Source organism: Notolabrus celidotus, chromosome 12 (assembly GCF_009762535.1).
Source record: "Notolabrus celidotus isolate fNotCel1 chromosome 12, fNotCel1.pri, whole genome shotgun sequence".
In the NCBI taxonomy this organism is placed as follows: Eukaryota; Metazoa; Chordata; class Actinopteri; order Labriformes; family Labridae; genus Notolabrus; species Notolabrus celidotus.
This window is the reverse complement of record NC_048283.1, coordinates 11,419,788-11,437,092: the sequence shown is the minus strand read 5'-3', so window position 1 is coordinate 11,437,092 and position 17,305 is coordinate 11,419,788. Positions and strand designations below refer to the sequence as shown.

Genomic DNA, 17,305 nt, shown 5'->3' with positions numbered 1-17,305 from the left:
AGTTGACTGTGGATGACATGTCTGCTTACTTATATTGCTTACTTATATCCTGTCTGGGTGGCTGTTTTGGGGTTAAAAAAAGATGTCATCCATTAAAGGAAAAATCTGAGGTGCAAGTGTTGACCCTGCTTTTCATGTTTATATCTAATCTGTTCAAAGTTTGTTTACATAATTACAGGAAACCAGAGCTCTTTAATTTGCATATAATAGGCAGGGGCGTGTCCAAACTTTTTAGACCAGGGTGGCCAAATTGTGCTCTAAATGAGGGATTTCCAAACTTTTCAGCTTGTGACCCTCAACTTATAGGTACCAAAGACTCGCGACCCCCTTTAAAGTAATTTAATGTTGTTTTATACTTCATTTAGCTGGTCTGCAGAAAATTAAGCACCTACATGCACACCTGGCTGTATTACCTGTGGTTCTGTGAATTAACTTGCTGCTATACTGATGCTTCTATTAATTCATTGTTAACTTACCCTAACCTTAGGGGTCATCAGGCAACAAAGAAAGACTGAAAAATATTGAAACATCTTTAATTTTGCAAGATTTTATTTGAAATGTAACTATTTTTGTCAATATTTTTCAGAATAATGGGTAAAATAGGCAACTTTAGATCATTTAAAAAAGAAAAACAATTCTGGATGATATCTTTCGATCCCAAATTAGTGTCTCGCAACCCCCCAGGGGGTCCTGACCCACAATTTGGGAACCCCTGCTCTAAATGATGCAGAGGTGACATGAAGTATGTGTGCACAGTCACTCCAAAAATATAATCTATTAACTAATTAACTAATTGGGGTCTTTTTTCACCCTGTCGGGATCCTATTTTCCATATCTACCTGCTAAATCTTGAAGGATTCACAGAGAAGATGTATGTCTAAAGTCAAAAGTACTTTGAAATTAGATAGCAGCAAGCAATAAAGTTATCTGCAACTTTCTGGTAACGTTGCCAAACAATGTATATTTGACAGTACGACAGTGTGACGTATTACAATTTGTGATGGACTGATGCCTCTTCACACCTGTCCTCTGAAATACATGTGTGAAGTGTTTTCCTATAACTATATAAATGCAAAGTAAGCCATTTTCAGCCTCTTAACATACAGTTTAAATAGTTGATTGTTACACAACTCGCCTCCGACAAGGACATTATCCAATCATACTTTCGGATATCAGGGTGGCCACTCAGATTTCAAGGGGGTCCCATGCCACCCCTTTTGGATACACCCCTGAACACAGGGTATCATTAAAAGGTTAGCCTTGAAGGCTGCAGGCTGTGTTCTATCTGAATAAGTAGGCTTAGCAAGTCATTTAGTGTTCCTCATATCAAAAGACAAAATCATGTTATCAGGGACTACAACGCTTTTCATTACTTTTAAAGATGTGAGGGTGTGATCACATTTTTTAAATTATTTGGTATGACGATCATTGGGACCTGAACAAAGGGCAGACTGTCAGGAGGAATACAAATGTATTTATTCAGAACAAACACACACACATGCATCTGAGCTTCATAAATATAAAAATAGGTTTTTCACACATTTCAGGTCACAAACAGATACATCAAAGCATCAGCAGATTTTCTGTACAGCTGGAAACGGATATCACTTAGTGTTCAAACTACAAGTGAAAATGGAACTCAGTAGCTTGACGCCTTTCATCCACAGTTGGCTGCTACTGATGCTTAGAGATCAAACACAGGTTTGTCTTTCACTTTATGGACAGCAGTTTTTTTGTCAAGCTTTTTGTTTTACTTTATACCGTTACCTCATGAGGTCACTTTAATTACCCCATTGTCAGATAACTGTGCATCAGCATGATTCATTTAAGGAAGTTCTGGGTCACATGTGGCAGTAAAAGTCAATTGAGTTCAAAACTGTTATTGTTGATGTCAGCAGGCGAAAGGTCTCAAACATAAAAGTCATGCAACCTGAAATAGGGAGCTATAAAACCCCCAAAGTGCTCAAGTTGGACTTTTAAAACTCTCATGCACAAAATGAAATATGATATGGGCGGATATTTAGAAGGTGCACTTTATTTTAACCAGAGTAAAATCCATTTCTAGCATACAGTGACAAAAGCACAACTGTAGAGTTCGCCTGCGTAGTCACCCAGAATGAATGTTTTATCAAAGCTAAAAGGAGGAAAACATTCATACATCAAATAAAACGTTTATGACAGACAATAACCAACATTTCAAAGAGGTAAATGCATCAATGATATGTCTGACTGTTTGACACACAGGCAACATTATAGTGAAACAAGGATATGGATTTGCACGAAGTCTGCCCGAATAAAAGGCCTGATTGCACAGACTCCTAATCCAACCCAAATCCTCTAATGGTTGTTTTGCATCTTTCAGACAACTTATTCTCACAGGTTTCCCACAATGTAACATCTTTCTTACAATTCCCCAAAGAGCACTTTGGCTGTATACATCAAAACATCCCTTTTACCTTTCCACAATAACTTGTGGCTTAATAAAATTAAATATCTACAGCATCTTGTACCATTAGGAGTGTAAAATCAGTGTCTTAAAAGTATTGAGCGTGCAGCGTCAGTTCAGGGCAGACTTCTTTTTTTCTCTCTTCCCTGAGCCTTGGGTTTTTTCTGCATGAATGACGCAAACACAACATGAACTGATGCTTTAGTCAAAGGACAAAGAGGGGAACTTGAGCTCGGAGAAGTCTGCTTCGGGAGAGCTGCTGCCGCTGCGGTCGCTGTAAGTGTCCCTGCAATGAAAGATGAATTCATAAAAGGTCTATTACAGCAGTAATGCCTGACAGGGAGAGCTTTATTGTGATTGAGGGTGCATTGATGACAAAGTGTCCCACTAAACTGCAGCTGTAATACCCATGGGGGTTTTGATGGAATTACATTGCATAATAATATATGAGGGTAGATTATGACACTGAATAAAAATATGCTTGTAAATTTCCATTGATGTTGACAAGTCAGCTAAGTTTGACTACGCTCCATCATGCATAGTGAATACTTTATACACTTTGGTAATAAAGAAGAGAAGCTTAATGCAACTCAACTACGTGGTTACAGCTCTGAAGTCAGTTTAGAGATCCAATATGAAAAACATATTCCAAGTGTTTAAATTTGATTTGGTGCCACTCCCAAAAGAAGCTCTTATAATTTGGAATCAGAGAAAAGACGGATATAAAATCCTGAAATAACAGTTGGATTTACTGTTAATTTTACAACCAAAGGAAAAGATAAACTTTAGTTAGACAGATCCTATAAACATCAGGAGCAGCGTGCAGAAATGTACTATTTGCATTTATATCGCTGTGATGACACATCACTGTGTCAGAGCTCACCGTGGAGAGAGGCGGCATCCTTTGGTCAGGTAGCTCTGGAGTTTTCCTGCTGCGGCTAGAAGGAGACCAAAGTACGGGGGAGAGGGTTTGATGGGCCTCGAGGTGAACTCTGGATGGTACTGCACTCCGACAAAGTAACAGTGATCTGAAACAGAGACACGGACATATTGACCTCCACTATATTAAACGCAAGAGGAACGTAGCTCATTTTAGGGATGCACAATATCTTCTGCATGCTAGCAAAGGTCAAAGTTCAAAGTCTTCTTTATTGTCAAAAACTGCAGTATGCACCATACATACAGAGGATTTGATATTACGTTTCTCTCTCAGACCCTAGCAATGACAACAACAGAAAACATAGGAAATAGCTAGAAAAGGTTAAGCTAAAATTAAAAAGAGTAAGCTAATAAAAGTAATAAAATACAGTTTTGAAACAGTGCAAAAACTTTGCTGTAGTGCAATTTAAAATCAAATTGAGTGTGTGCATTGACTGCCTGGTGGATAAAACTATTGCTATCAGCTGATATGAAGAGTTCTTCTGATATGGTGATGCAAAGCTTTCTGCATTAATGCTTGTAAAATACAGGTGATGCAGAGAGGAGCAAAACAACACTCCTTTAACACTGCTAGATTGTGCATCTCAATAAGTGTCATCCTGAGCAGCTGTATGAGTCTCTGTGTGTAAAACAAAAGCCTCTACTTCAGACTTTTGGCAAAGCAAAGAAATATAGCAGGGGTCATATTCTTGAATTTATTAACATTCGACAGCTTTCTTTGTTTTGCAGATGTGTCTGACGTATAAATTAGGTCTTGATCAGGCACCACCACCACTTAAACAATGTGTCACTCTGCAGAAACAAAGCTAGGAAGACCGAGGCGACTGCAAGAGTTGACTGTTCAGCTATTTCAGTCCGAGCTGCAGAAAAGTGGATTTCTCAATCAGCGCAAGCTTCAGTGCTTTGAAGACAAAACTGAAATCACCAGTCAAGTGATCACTGATTTAACTTTGTATACAGCAGTCTTAAAGATATGTGTTCATTTTACATACTGTTGTTTTTATTTGTTTGAATATCATCTTTTTAAATTGTTTGTATTGTCTGTTCTTAAATCTTCCTGCCCAGGGACCACGGATGAAAAATTCGCTCCTGAGCTAACTCTGGCTCAGCCGTTCTGTTGTGCATGGTCCCTTTCAAATGAACCAAAACTAAACTACTATTCGTCTCATCACTATCATCTCTCTCTCTCTCTATCCCTCTTTCCAACCCCAACTCAGTCAAGGTACATGGCTGTCTAACACAAGTCTAGTTCTGCTCAAGGTTTCTGCCTGTTAAAAAGAAGTTTTTCCTCGCCACTGTAACTAGCTAAATACAGCAAGGTGTAATGCTTATGGTGGATTAAGATGAGATCAGTCTGAGTCTCATCCATAGACTGTATAAAATATGGACGTAGTATCCGTGACGTCACCCATCTGTTCCTGAGCGCTGTTTTGAAGCCAATTGACGGAGGCAGCCATATTGGAAATGCGGAACTCAAGCAGGCAGAGTGTGACGTAAAGGGGTGGAGTTTGAGCCACCCCCCGTACAGTGTGTGCTGATAGGGACTATCAGCCAAGCTGTTTTTTGAACCAGGCTGTAAACATGTTTATTAATGCTTCAAAGATCGTCTTTGTTAAATTGCTGTCTATGTGGTTTCCGGCGTTTCTGCAGCCAGCCTCAAGCGGATTCTCCGTCATACTGACATGTCATCATCCTCCCTATCAGCTGATCTCAACATCATCTCATTTGGCGGTCTATTTAAGCTGCAAGTCTCCCTGTCTCTGCCTCTGCTTTGCAAGTGCTCCTGCTGTCCTGCTCAGTGCTGTGTGCAAACTTCGTACCCACCTCCTCCCCGGGATCCACCTGCGGGCTCCGAGGGGGGTTAGTCCTATCTCATTACTCCTAAATGTCTGCATTTAAATAATAATAAATAATCTATGAGGAGTAATGAGGTTTGGAGCACAACACTGTATGCTGAAGTAAACTTTATCCTAAGTAACTGTGAGTTGTCTGACTGAACTTAACAGAGTACGGTCTAGATCTGCTATGTTTGTAAAAGCGTCTTGGGATAACGTTTGTTGTGATTTGGCGCTATACAAATAAAGATTGATTGATTAACTAAAGTAATGTGTATATTTGAGGATTAATATTAAATATCTGTTTCTATAACTAACAGACTTTCACAATAAGAGTAACAGGTGGGTTCTTGTACCAGAGAGATTCGGTGTTTGAATGTTTATATCAGTATCAGCCTAAATGAGTTTGAAAATGTCTGCATATCAGATATAAATTGAATATCGTGCATCCGTAGTTAGTCTAAATAATATCGTAACAATAGGAGGGCCACTTGAGGAAAAGTGTATCTAGAAAACCGAAGCAAAAGAACATCCTTAAGAGAGGTTATATTCTCGGCGCTGTAGTCAACAGAATGTGAATGTTCTCCACTCACCCTCCAGCTCAATGACCTCCATTCTCTCTCCTTCTACATCCTGGCCGACAAACTGGAGACCTTTTTCCTCAAAGTGGTGCTTCAGCTCAGGGTTCACCTGAAATGAGCAAAAGGGTCAACGATTCAGAAAAAGTATTTCAGAAATGAGGCACTGAGGCTCTGCTTTAATACTTCAACAGTAGATTTGTGCTGTGATGAGATGAAACACGTTATGATTTAAAAAAGGGAAATTTCATCCTCTGCATCTTGTACAGGGAGAGAAATGTCACAGAGGAAGTGTTTTTGGAACTTTGTTTTGGTCTCTACCTCAAATCTGTGTCTGTGCCTTTCCTCGACGTATTCCACGTCTCCGTAGAGTTTCCCTAGAATGATTAAATATGCATAGTTATTACAAACACAATGCAACAAAGCAAACTAATATTCAAAGGATGGATACATACTCAGTACACTGGGGTTGGATTTGAAAATGGTCCGCCTCTTCCCCAACCTCATTGTCCCTCCCATCTGCCCCGGGTTGTGCTCAGGCATGTCAATCACCTATCAGGATCACACAGGAGGTTAAAACCATTCTGGTAAAGACTGTGCTGATAAAATGCAATATGAAGAAAAAGATAACCTACCACTGGGTGTTTGGAGTCTGGATGAAATTCTGTGGAGTTGGCATCTGAGGAAGATAAGCCAAAACTGATCAGAGCTCAAATCAGGTCCAAGGCTCTGTCACCATTAAATTAAAAACCATAGGAATCAAATGTATCATAACTGTGTCCCCAGCTCACCTTCCCATCCAAGAACGTTGCGGGCGAACTCGCACACTGCCAGCTGCATGCCCAAACACACCCCTGCACAAAACAAGAGCAGCAGGATTCTTGCATAATGAGTGCTATTGTAAGGATTCATAAATATAGAAAGACACAACAAAGATCCCCGCTGAGCAAAACACTTACACAACTAACGCTGCTGTGTTTGCATATGTTTATACAGTGCCTATAAAAAGCCTTCACCTCTCTTTGGACTCTCTCATCAGTTTTGAGATCTGAATGTTGTCAGCAGACGCAGTGAAGCTGTTTTTTTTTTTTTTTCCTTAAAAGTCAAAGTGACAACAATGCTTTACAAATGGATCTGGATTACATGCATAGAAAACATAAAGACTGGTTGCACAAGTTTTGATGACCTTCAGGTTTTAATGAATGGAGTTGACTTGTGAAAACTGCGCCTGGAAACGGTTTGTGTTTGCATAATTGTGTCGCTTTGTAAAAGGAGAGAGTTGCTGTAAAACAATCCTCGAAATCCGGCCACATTTTCAAACACTGGTTTCAGTTCTGGACTGGCTTCATTCCATTTAGCTTTGGCTTTATGTTTTTCTATTTTGCAGGTAAACAAAGTCCAACTCCCGAGTAACACCTCTCGAGCACACTGTGGCACCGTTCTCCTGAAGGTCTCTGTATTTTACTTCTTTTATTCAGGCCTTCACATGACCGACGTGCAGAAGAATCACACAGTGTCATGTTACCAGATGGGAACTTAACTTATGTTAAGCTATGTTCACACTGCAGGCAAAAGTGGCCCAAATTGGGGTGAAGTGACCAGGTCAGATTTTTTAGAGGCAGTGTGAACACTCAAATCTGGCTTAAATCAGATTTTTTCAAATCAGATTTAGACCACTTCCATATGTGGTCCTGAATCAGATACAGATCAGATTTTTTTCCAATGCGACCTCAGTGTGAATGACCAAGGTGGATTTGATGCAAATTTGATACTTTCACAGCACTTTATAGCGACACCTCTGGTCACAAACTATGAAGCCCATGTGTAACAGAAGATATTTCACGAAGGAGGATATGTGACAAAGTAGAAGTCAAGCTTTCCTACCGAGGAATGGCTTGTTCTGTTTTCTTGCCCAGCTGATAGCCAGAATCTTTCCTTCTGTTCCTCTCACCCCGAAACCTCCCGGCACCAACACACCTCTACGCAGAAAGAGAAGGGAATGATAGATTATGTTTCAGACTAACATTACACAACTTATAAGCTCATATACAGACATATATTTGTAATAATGATGTGATGACTCTCTTGTTAAGGTCATTGACATTACAGAGACAATAACGTGTCTGTAATTGTGGTGATGTTTGAGATCGGACATGTAGTTACTTTTAATTGCAGCCCCCCCAGTCACAACATCATTTTGAAGACTGTTATCTCTCCTATGCTTTATCCTCTACCTAAACTCTGTGATTCTGTGATAAGAAATAATTGCTCATAATCTGATAAGACCTAAAAACCGCTACAGGACCTACAAACTTCACATTTTTTCAATAAAAACTTCTGATGCACATCGTGGACGTGAAATAAACATGAAGATGTTATAAAACATTATGAGTTTCTCCAGAGCACAGGAGCCCCTGACAGTTTTTATGAAGCAGCACAAACCGCTGTGTGACGGCTCTCTGCTGCCCTCAAGTGGAGAGCGAAATAATGCCTCATCACTCTGTGAAAGTAAACTTTGTTGTGAATTATCCAGCATCACTTTCCAAGCTGCTCGGCACCTGTGCTCCCCCAGGTCCGTCTACTCACTGAGAGCTGCAGAGTTTCTGCCAGGCCTCGTGATATTTCACTGGCTCGTCTTGCAGAGTGGTGTTCTCCAGGTCTGCAGAGTCAATGTACTGCAATAACAGACAGCATGGTTTGGAAAAATAGCTCGATATCACTGCCAACAGGATCAATGTTATATAAACACGGGCAAGTGTTTGCCATTACACTGGTTTAAAAAGTGATTGTAACAACGATTAACACAGCAACACAGCAGGGAGGGTGAATCTAGAAAGTGATATTTACATCCTGAGATGTTTTCATACCTTGACTTTCAGCTTGTGATTGATGGCGAGGGCTGAGTGCTCGAGAGCCTTGATGACAGAGGTGTAGGAGTCTGATAGCTTTGTGTATTTCCCGACGAGAGCTATGGAGACACTCTCCAAGAGACGGTCAGACCTGAGAGGAGAGGGAGGCGGTTCAGGGTGACTCACCTTGTGCATCATTAAATCATAACTTGACGTGCTTTACAGACTGAGGAGTATATTTTGAAGATTTCTTACTGTGTGACGACTTCCCAAAAAATACCAAAATGCCTGACTGACTGAGCAGATGTCTCTTAATGCTGCAAGGTAAATGGTGTGCGTCTGCTCCCTTGGGTAACACTAAAACTTGTTAATAGTTGAGACAAAAGTCCTCACCTGTCAGCCATCTCTTTCCACTTTGTGAGCATCCTCCTTGGTCTCGTCTCGACAGACAGATTGAGCCGCTGACAGAAGTAACTCACGAGCCCCTGGTCCTCCAGCAGCAGAGGCACTCTGTAGACTGAGGAGACATCGTGGACACAGATCACCTGGGAACAATAACAAATCATGTTACAGCTTGATTTGTTGGGACCTTTTTGTATTTCTTCATTTGCATTTAACTGCCCCAGTTGCGGTACACACCTCTTGTTTAAACGAATGTTAAAGTAAAACACAACAGCTGGTTTACAACATGGACTTAGCAGGTTCAGAAATAATAGTAGCAGAATGTATGTGCTTTGTGCTCCCTGCAAAGTCATGTGTTGTTGAAGGACAAACATCAAATCACAGTATTTCACCTGTGTGGGCTCCACGTGACAAAACATTGAGATCTTCTCTTTGACAGCAGTTTCCAGGGGTGTTGAGCAGCGACACATAATCTGACAAGAGAAAAAAATCAATATACTTATTTTATAGTGATGGGAATTCCGGGTCTTTTTAGAGAGCCGGTTCTTTTGGCTCGGCTCACTACAAAGAGCCGTCTCTTTCGGCTCCCAAGTGGCTCCCAAGATTTTTTCTTGTTTGAATGACTGTATTACCTAAAATAATGTTAAATTATATGTCAAATGAATTACTCATGTAAAAAACATACATTATATTAAATGTGTATCATTTAAAAGGCTTTATTTATATACTCAACACAGAGCAGAGTTCCACTGAAATTAAATTATAAAGTACAAAAAACAAGACTCATCTCAATTAGACAAAAAGGTCCAATCTCTGATGTCTGTATATTATTTATAAACTTTGAAACACCTTCATTAACAGCAGGTTCCCCTCACTGTCTTTATTCTTCTAACTGCACTGATGGATAAACAGTTCTAATGTCCATGACCTGGATGACTGAGATCCTTCACAGACAGATCTAATGTGCCTTTTCAGGTTTTTTTGGAGCCTGATTGATGACATATTTTAACCTTGCACAGTCAACACTCTGCCTTTAAACTGACTATGCCGTTTAAATGTGTCTAAAGCTTCCTTTGTTTCCTGCAGTCGCTTGTTTTTTCACCTTTCCAGTGCGTTCTCTGTGTCGCGCATGTTCTCCCTCTCGTCTCCCTCCTGTTGGTGTGCTCACTGTGCTGTGTGCGTCTGTAACCCCTCCCCTCCCCGTTCTGCTCAATGTAGACACGTGATTGGTCAAGACGCCACCATGTCTTGACCAATCACGTGAGGCTTTAACAGAAAAAGACGAGAAAAAAAAAAAAACGGCTCCTGACTCCGTCGTTCACTTCAAAGATCCAGCTCTTTGAAGTGAACGACACATCACTATTATTTTATCAGGATCTATAACAAGATAAGGGAACTAGGGATGGGTACCGAATTCTGTAGTTTTATAGGTACCGACCGAATTCCGTCGGTACTACAGAGTACCGATTCACGTAAAATCAAACGGTACCATGTTTCTGACTGATCGGGTGGACGTCTCTGCTCTCTACATCTGCGCGCCAAACGGAGCCTGCAGCTGACGGGCGCGAGCACTCACCGCGAGGCAGAGCTGCAGGAGGATTAAGTTGAGATGGACTCTCTCGTTACAACTAACTGCCCTGTTTATAACCGTTCCTGTGTGAGTGAATGCCCAACAAGTAAGTTGTGTGTCCTGTTATTATAAAGAGAGGGAGAACTGATTTTTCCCATCCCCAGGCATTCACGTGTGTTAATTGATAAACTCCTGAAAGAGCAATTAGACGCCACAAGCATGTGTCAGCTAATAATAATAATAATCACCTATATAATCCTGTTTCTGTTCATTTCATGTTAAATGAAATAAAGATGTTAAATTTAAAATTTTGAGATTCAATTGTTAAACAAATTAACATTTATTACCACATGAACACACAAAACTACTGAAAATTGGTACTGTTGAGTACCGATACCGATTCTCAGATACCGGGTATCGGTACCGTATCGGTTCAAATGTGAAAGGTACCCATCCCTAATACAAGGGCTGCATTGCACTTTTACAACAGCCCCTGAATGTACCAGCAGTAACAGGCGCTCTAGACTCACCAAATCTGGAGACAAGCCCAGCCCCCTGAGCTCCCTGACACTGTTCTGGGTTGGTTTGGTCTTCTGCTCTCCTGTGGCGCTGGGCTGAGGGACACAAAACAATTCATTTCATAATGAACCAAATATTTGTGGGAATGTCCCTTTTTTTCTTTCTGCAGCCCGTTCCTTTCAGTAAAAAAAAAAACAAGCTTACATTTATTGTATTAAAAAAAAAGGCAAGAATAGTTACAATAATGCAGATGTTGTGATCCTGCAGTACAATAGTTGACACGTGCATTTACAGATACACACCTGTGGTACCAGACTGACGTGGATGTTGCAGAAGTTCTCCTTCTTCACTTTAAACTGGAACTGTCTGAAGGCCTCGATGAAGGGCATGCTCTCAATGTCCCCCACAGTTCCTCCCAGCTGTTGATATAAAACAGCAGCTTATATCACAGAACCGCGCGCGTGATCTAACACGTTGGTTCACAGCAGACTCTTACACAACGCTGCCTTTAAAAGTTCAACATGTCACTCTGCACTGTCATACTGTCAGAGCCGGTTCAGATGTTTGCTAGAAGAAAGAGCAGCTGGAGGCCTGGCAGACAAGCAAAGTCGATTTCTTACAGGAGCTTTTACAGCGAGTGTTTTACTACAGACAGATCAGAAAATGTGGGAAAGATCCTAAAGGTACTAAAACAAATAAAGATAGAGGAACTAGATTTTGGGGATTATCTCACCCATATTTTCTGATGTTAAATGAGTGTCTGACTGACCGGGGTAGAGTGCTTATTTTTAGTAGTTTGTACAAACTATTCTTTCTTCTTTATAAGTTTTATGCCAAAAACCTAATCTCAGTTTAACAAGATTGGACAGTTTAAAGATGCAAATAAACGTAATAGTTATTGCTTTCATCGTACATGACGAAACAATTCATACTGGGAAGATTGTTTTTACAAACACAAAATAAAAGGAAAAGTTAAAAAGAGCCAGGAGTACAGAGAATAAACGATTGGAGTCAATCTTTCAGAAATATATTTCAAATCTCCAGTTTGTTTTTTGCTTCATTGATAATTCCATGTGTAAATTCAGCTAGTTCTCCTGCTGTGTGTTGAATAATGCCAATGCTTTCTTTCCCCTTATGCTTGATTTCACCGCTCATAGATAACTTCTGCATTTTCTTTTCTATAAAGTCTCACACAAAATAATTCAAAGACTTGTTGCAGCAGCTCTCTCTTCATTGTTCTTTTTCAACTTTTTTTTCATATCTGTTTAGTTATCTTTGTATTTGGAGCCTGTCATGATTTTTAATGACTCATTTGTTGGCCATAGACACCAAACTGGCTACATTTGCAGTGGTGTTTTTACTATTTTTGATCCTGTGTGTGTCCGGAGATCCTGCGTATAACCATGGTCACATTGTTCACACTAGATCAGCTGTTAGCAGCCCGTAGCATGTCGATGCTAAATGATGCTAGGCCTGATGTTCCCTGCAAGATGAGGAGAAGGAGGCAAGGATGACGTGCTGGTACTGAGGTGCAAGCTAAGAAATGATGACATCGACCTGTCCTTCCACCCACCGTTATGGGGACTGTAAGATCTATCTACGATAAGGTGGACGAGCTAACCCAGCACCAGAGGGAATACTGGTAGAGTAGCATCGTGCCAACAGAGCTAACACCGGACACGAACGCCACATTGGAAGGATTTCATCTGCTGTGAGCGGACAGGATACAGGAGAGCAAGACTGAACTAATTGGTGAAGAAGGCCAGCTCAGTCCTGGACCCTGTGGAGGTGGTGGCTGACAGGAGAATTATGGCCAAGCTGTTGTCTCTGATGAACTTTTTTTTTTTTCTATATATATTCTTGTTGAAATTCTTGTACTGTACACCTTCTTGTTTGCTGCTGTAACTCTGTGAATTTCCCCGTTGAGGGATGAATAAAGGAGTATTGTATCTTATCTTATCTTACTCCTCAAATGCAAGTTCCCAAATTCAACTTACCTCTATGACACAAACTTGTGGCTCCACACCGTCATCGTCTACGGAGATCCTGGCCTGCTTCATCACCCACTCCTGGATGGCATCCGTGATGTGGGGCACCACTATGAAAGTATAAATAGAATAAAGTCATGCGGCTGTCTACCAGAAGTTTTTAAAACAATCTATTCCTCCATCTGCTCCTAAGCTTTGTGCAAATGCTGATTTCCTTACTCAGCAGGACTTAGCACCTGCCCACAGTGTCAAAACAACCACCAAATGAAGGATACATCTAAGCATTTAGTGGGATCCTGTGCGCTCACCCTGCACAGTCTTGCCCAGGTAGTCTCCCCTCCTCTCCTTGTTGATGACAGACTGGTAGATCTTTCCAGTGGTGATGTTGTTGTCTCTGATGAGGCGGATGTCTAGGAAACGCTCATAATTCCCCAAGTCTAGATCCACCTCTCCGCCATCGTCGAGAACAAAAACTTCACCTAAACAACAGAAACGTAGGGGAAGTTGATGAGAGAAGAGATCCAAACGTGCTACAAACACGGTGCTATGCTGACTGAAACAAAATACATCTATTGTGCCACTCAGCTGAGGGCCATTCAGGCCACACCTTGTCAAAGATAAACTGACTTAATCAAATAAAAGAAACAGAGGGTGCAGTAAAGATCACAACAAGCAACCTTATTGAATGAACTTACCATGTTCATAAGGTGAAAATGTGCCAGCATCAATATTGATATATGGGTCGATTTTAATTGCTGTCACATGAAGGCCACAGGACTTGAGGATTGTTCCCACGCTGCTGGCAATGATGCCCTTGCCAATACCAGATATGACACCACCAGTAACCAGGATGTACTTCATAATGGCATATGAGGACTGGACAAAACAAACAAGACAACATTGTTAATCAGTTGCTCACAACATCCAAAAATACTTTGAACAGCATCTCTAAGGTGTGCATGTAACTCAACCTGCTAATCCACATGTGAGGTGAAAATGTGACACAATACACACATGGGGTGGAGTGAATGAGATTTAAAGAACAATGTGAAATAATCTAGAGTGGTTTAAGTTACAGGTTGATTCACAAGTCTTTATTATGTGATGTGTCATTATATGACTGTCTTACAATGTATCTAATACTGAAGAACTACTGAATTAAATCAATCAACCAATCAATCAGACTTTTCATACAATGGCATTGTAACACAAAGTGCTGTACATAAATACAACCTAAAATAGAACACATTAAGAAAAAGATCCCAAACCCCGCCCACAAACCTAAGGTTAAGAACACAATATATGCAACAATAATAATACGAACAATAAAAATAAAATAAATAAAAAATAAATAAAAGAGAAGTTGCTGAAGAAACTGAGGAAATGCTCTCATGAAGACTAAAAAGGTAGGTCTTGAGTTTGCTTTTAAAAATATCAATGCTCTGTATTATGTTCATATGCAACATATCAGTGTGTTTTATCCCATTGTGAGTTACCCTGCAACACTCCTATAACACAAATACGAATAAATAAAATATAGTCATTGAAAAAAGACAACTTATTGGCGGTGACAAGCTATGTGACCCTTTTTTATTTACAGTCTATGATGTGACCCTGTACTGACATTTAGGGTGGGGCTAAAACTTGATCCATTTGTTTACATCAGTATGAAATGTGACAGACATTAAAAAGAACAGACATCATAGCACAAACAGTAGTTTGATTTAAGATAAAATAGTATACCAATCAATCAGTGCAGGTTGAAGGTTAAACACTGGGAATTATCATGATAATAAATCACTTGGCGGGAAATAGGAAATACCAACAACACCAGCCGCGCGCAATTATGACGCAGAGGGAACTGAGTGTTTTGGGTTGTGTTGTTCTCTCAAACAGTCTTTGACATTATGTTGACAAACTTCATTCACAGTTACTGACAGCTGTTAAGTTAGCTGACAACCTCTCCATGTTTGGTTCCAAACTTGGTAACATTCACTCTCCTGCTCAATATGTATGCTTTTTATAAACCACACACTTACCACGCGTTATCGGCGAAGACGAAAACCTTCTCGTTGCTTGTTGTGACTTTTATTTTAACCTTAACTTCTGTTTACGAAGCATCAAACTCTCCACGCTTTCACTGCAGTAAGAAGAGGCACGTGTAGAGCAGGCTGACTGACCCTCATCACTGGTACAGCTCGTCTCCTTCCGTTTCAGTGTTACACAAGTCTTTCTACGCCCTCTTCTTTGGCTGTCAGGCAGACATCAGCGCGCTGCCTTCACAGGATCCACCAATCAGACGAAGGCATTCGAAGGTAAGTGACGTAGTGGGTTAGATTTAAAGACAGAACACTGGGCGAAATTACATCAAATCTACGTTCTCTTGTCCACTGATGACGTCACGCGTATTAGAGTAAAGTAAACGTTTCAAGGTCAGTGCAAGTGTGACTTATTGAAAGAAGAGAGTACTGATTGAACATGTGATCATCATTTTTGAAGAATTCAGCAATGTTGCATTGTAATAGTACGGAAGTCTGCAGTGAATATTATACATCCTGTTTTATGTGATTTTTATCATTTTATCTGCTAGACACCTGATGTTCCCCCTTGGGGGATGAATAAAGTACATTCTATTCTATTCTATTCTATTCTATTCTATTCTATTCTATTCTATTCTAATGCATTTTCTTCCCTTTCCTTTGATAAAGAGTAGTACGGAAGAGGATTAGGGTCACTGGAAAATAGATAAATAATAAGGTCAAATGTATTCTAAATTATTATTATTATGTCAGAATTTTGATTTTAATCTCAGAATCGTGACATTTTTTTTCACAATTCTGACTTTAATCACATAATTATTACTTTAATCTCGGAATGATAATAATGAAAAAAAATTGGACCTTCTTTTTTTTTTTAAAGTACTGATTAAAAATGTGATCATCCTTTGTGGAAAATCCAGCAATGTTGTATTGCCATAGTACGGAAGTCCACAGTGAATTATACATCCTTGAAATGCAGTTTCTTCCCTTTCCTTTGATAAAGAGTAGTTTCTAGTTGTTTCCTCGAGATTTTGCCTTATTTTTCCTATGATAAAAAAATGAAAATAAAATAATAATAATACTTTATTTATATAGAACTTTTCCATACAAGTAACAAAGTGCTTTACACTGGCCAATGCAAACAATAAGAAGTGCAAAGCAAAATGAAGCGATAAAAAATAAAATGAAATAAAAGCTTAAAAACCATACTAACAATTGAGATTTCATTTATTATGGATGGAATGCTTTGATTATGCAGGTAGAGTATGCATTATGCATAACTTGGTCATCTAACTTTTCAGTTAAGCACCTGTACTTTGGGCAGCGACTGAAGAGGAACCCTGAGAGGCTGGAGTAAGAGATGAGGATAGATGGATAACTCCTCATCACTTCTCATTAACCTTTGGGAAAACATCCTGTGTGTGTACGAGATGTGTACAGATACACCATTATTTTCACCTGTACGCTCAACCACAATATATAATAATACTTTATTTATAATAATAATACTTTATTTATGTAGCACTTTTCAATACAGGTAACAAGAAGTGCAAAGCTAAATGAAGCGCTAAAAAATAAAATGAACAAAAAACTTAAAAACATACAAACTTATAAAACAGACCCTTAAAATCAGAGCTAAAATGAAATAAAATCACACAATAAAAGCTTTCCTGTAAAAATGTGTCTTGAGTAATGACATATAACACGGGACTGACTCTGCAAGTCTGATCTCCTCTTGCAGGCTGTTCCAGAGTGTAGGAGCCCTGACTGAAAAAGCCCTGTCCCCTTTGGTTTTCAGTCGGGTCCTTGGAACAGCTAACAGAGCACTGCCAGAGGATCTCAGACTGCGACCAGGTTTGTAAAAATACCAGTTTTCCATTCAGTAACATTCATTTCATTTATTCAAAGCTGGTTCTCCCATTGTAAAGGATACATTTATCTAATTGTCTTGAAGTCCCAAAGTTTGTTATCTTGTAAAAGTAGAATAGTTTTCTGATGATGTAGAAAACAAAACCATTGACCTGTCACTGTGATAGGCCAGGCCAAGACATCATGTGCTGCCATTTCCCACACTAACAAGTTTAGCCCAGTAAATATCTCTGTATTGTGCTTTTACAAAAAATGAAACCACTTGCTATCA

The 17,305-nt window shown here is 39.8% G+C and overlaps 1 protein-coding gene across 1 annotated transcript; it reads right to left on the bottom strand.

The window, feature by feature from the left end:
* Positions 1-1,454: 1,454 nt before the first annotated feature.
* ctps1b (CTP synthase 1b) lies at positions 1,455-15,384 on the bottom strand. Its single transcript, XM_034697681.1, has 18 exons — positions 15,166-15,384; positions 13,822-14,002; positions 13,435-13,605; positions 13,136-13,236; positions 11,441-11,557; positions 11,150-11,233; positions 9,442-9,522; positions 9,041-9,192; positions 8,666-8,798; positions 8,385-8,473; positions 7,683-7,777; positions 6,590-6,652; positions 6,434-6,477; positions 6,254-6,350; positions 6,120-6,175; positions 5,814-5,910; positions 3,330-3,474; positions 1,455-2,732 (listed from the first exon to the last, which is right to left on the bottom strand). Exons 2-18 carry the CDS (start codon positions 13,985-13,987, stop codon positions 2,648-2,650), a joined length of 1,776 nt encoding a protein of 591 aa, XP_034553572.1. The 5' UTR covers positions 13,988-14,002; positions 15,166-15,384; the 3' UTR covers positions 1,455-2,647.
* Between the last annotated feature and the right edge of the window lie 1,921 nt (positions 15,385-17,305).

Coding starts and splice junctions, on each gene's coding strand:
- ctps1b (XM_034697681.1), bottom strand. CDS start 13,987: ATGAAGTACATCCTGGTTACTGGTGGTGTCATATCTGGTATTGGCAAG. Junction 9,193..9,441: donor GTCACGTGGAGCCCACACAG/GTGAAATACTGT, acceptor TATTGTTCCCAG/GTGATCTGTGTCCACGATGT. Junction 5,911..6,119: donor GGCACAGACACAGATTTGAG/GTAGAGACCAAA, acceptor TGCTCATTTCAG/GTGAACCCTGAGCTGAAGCA.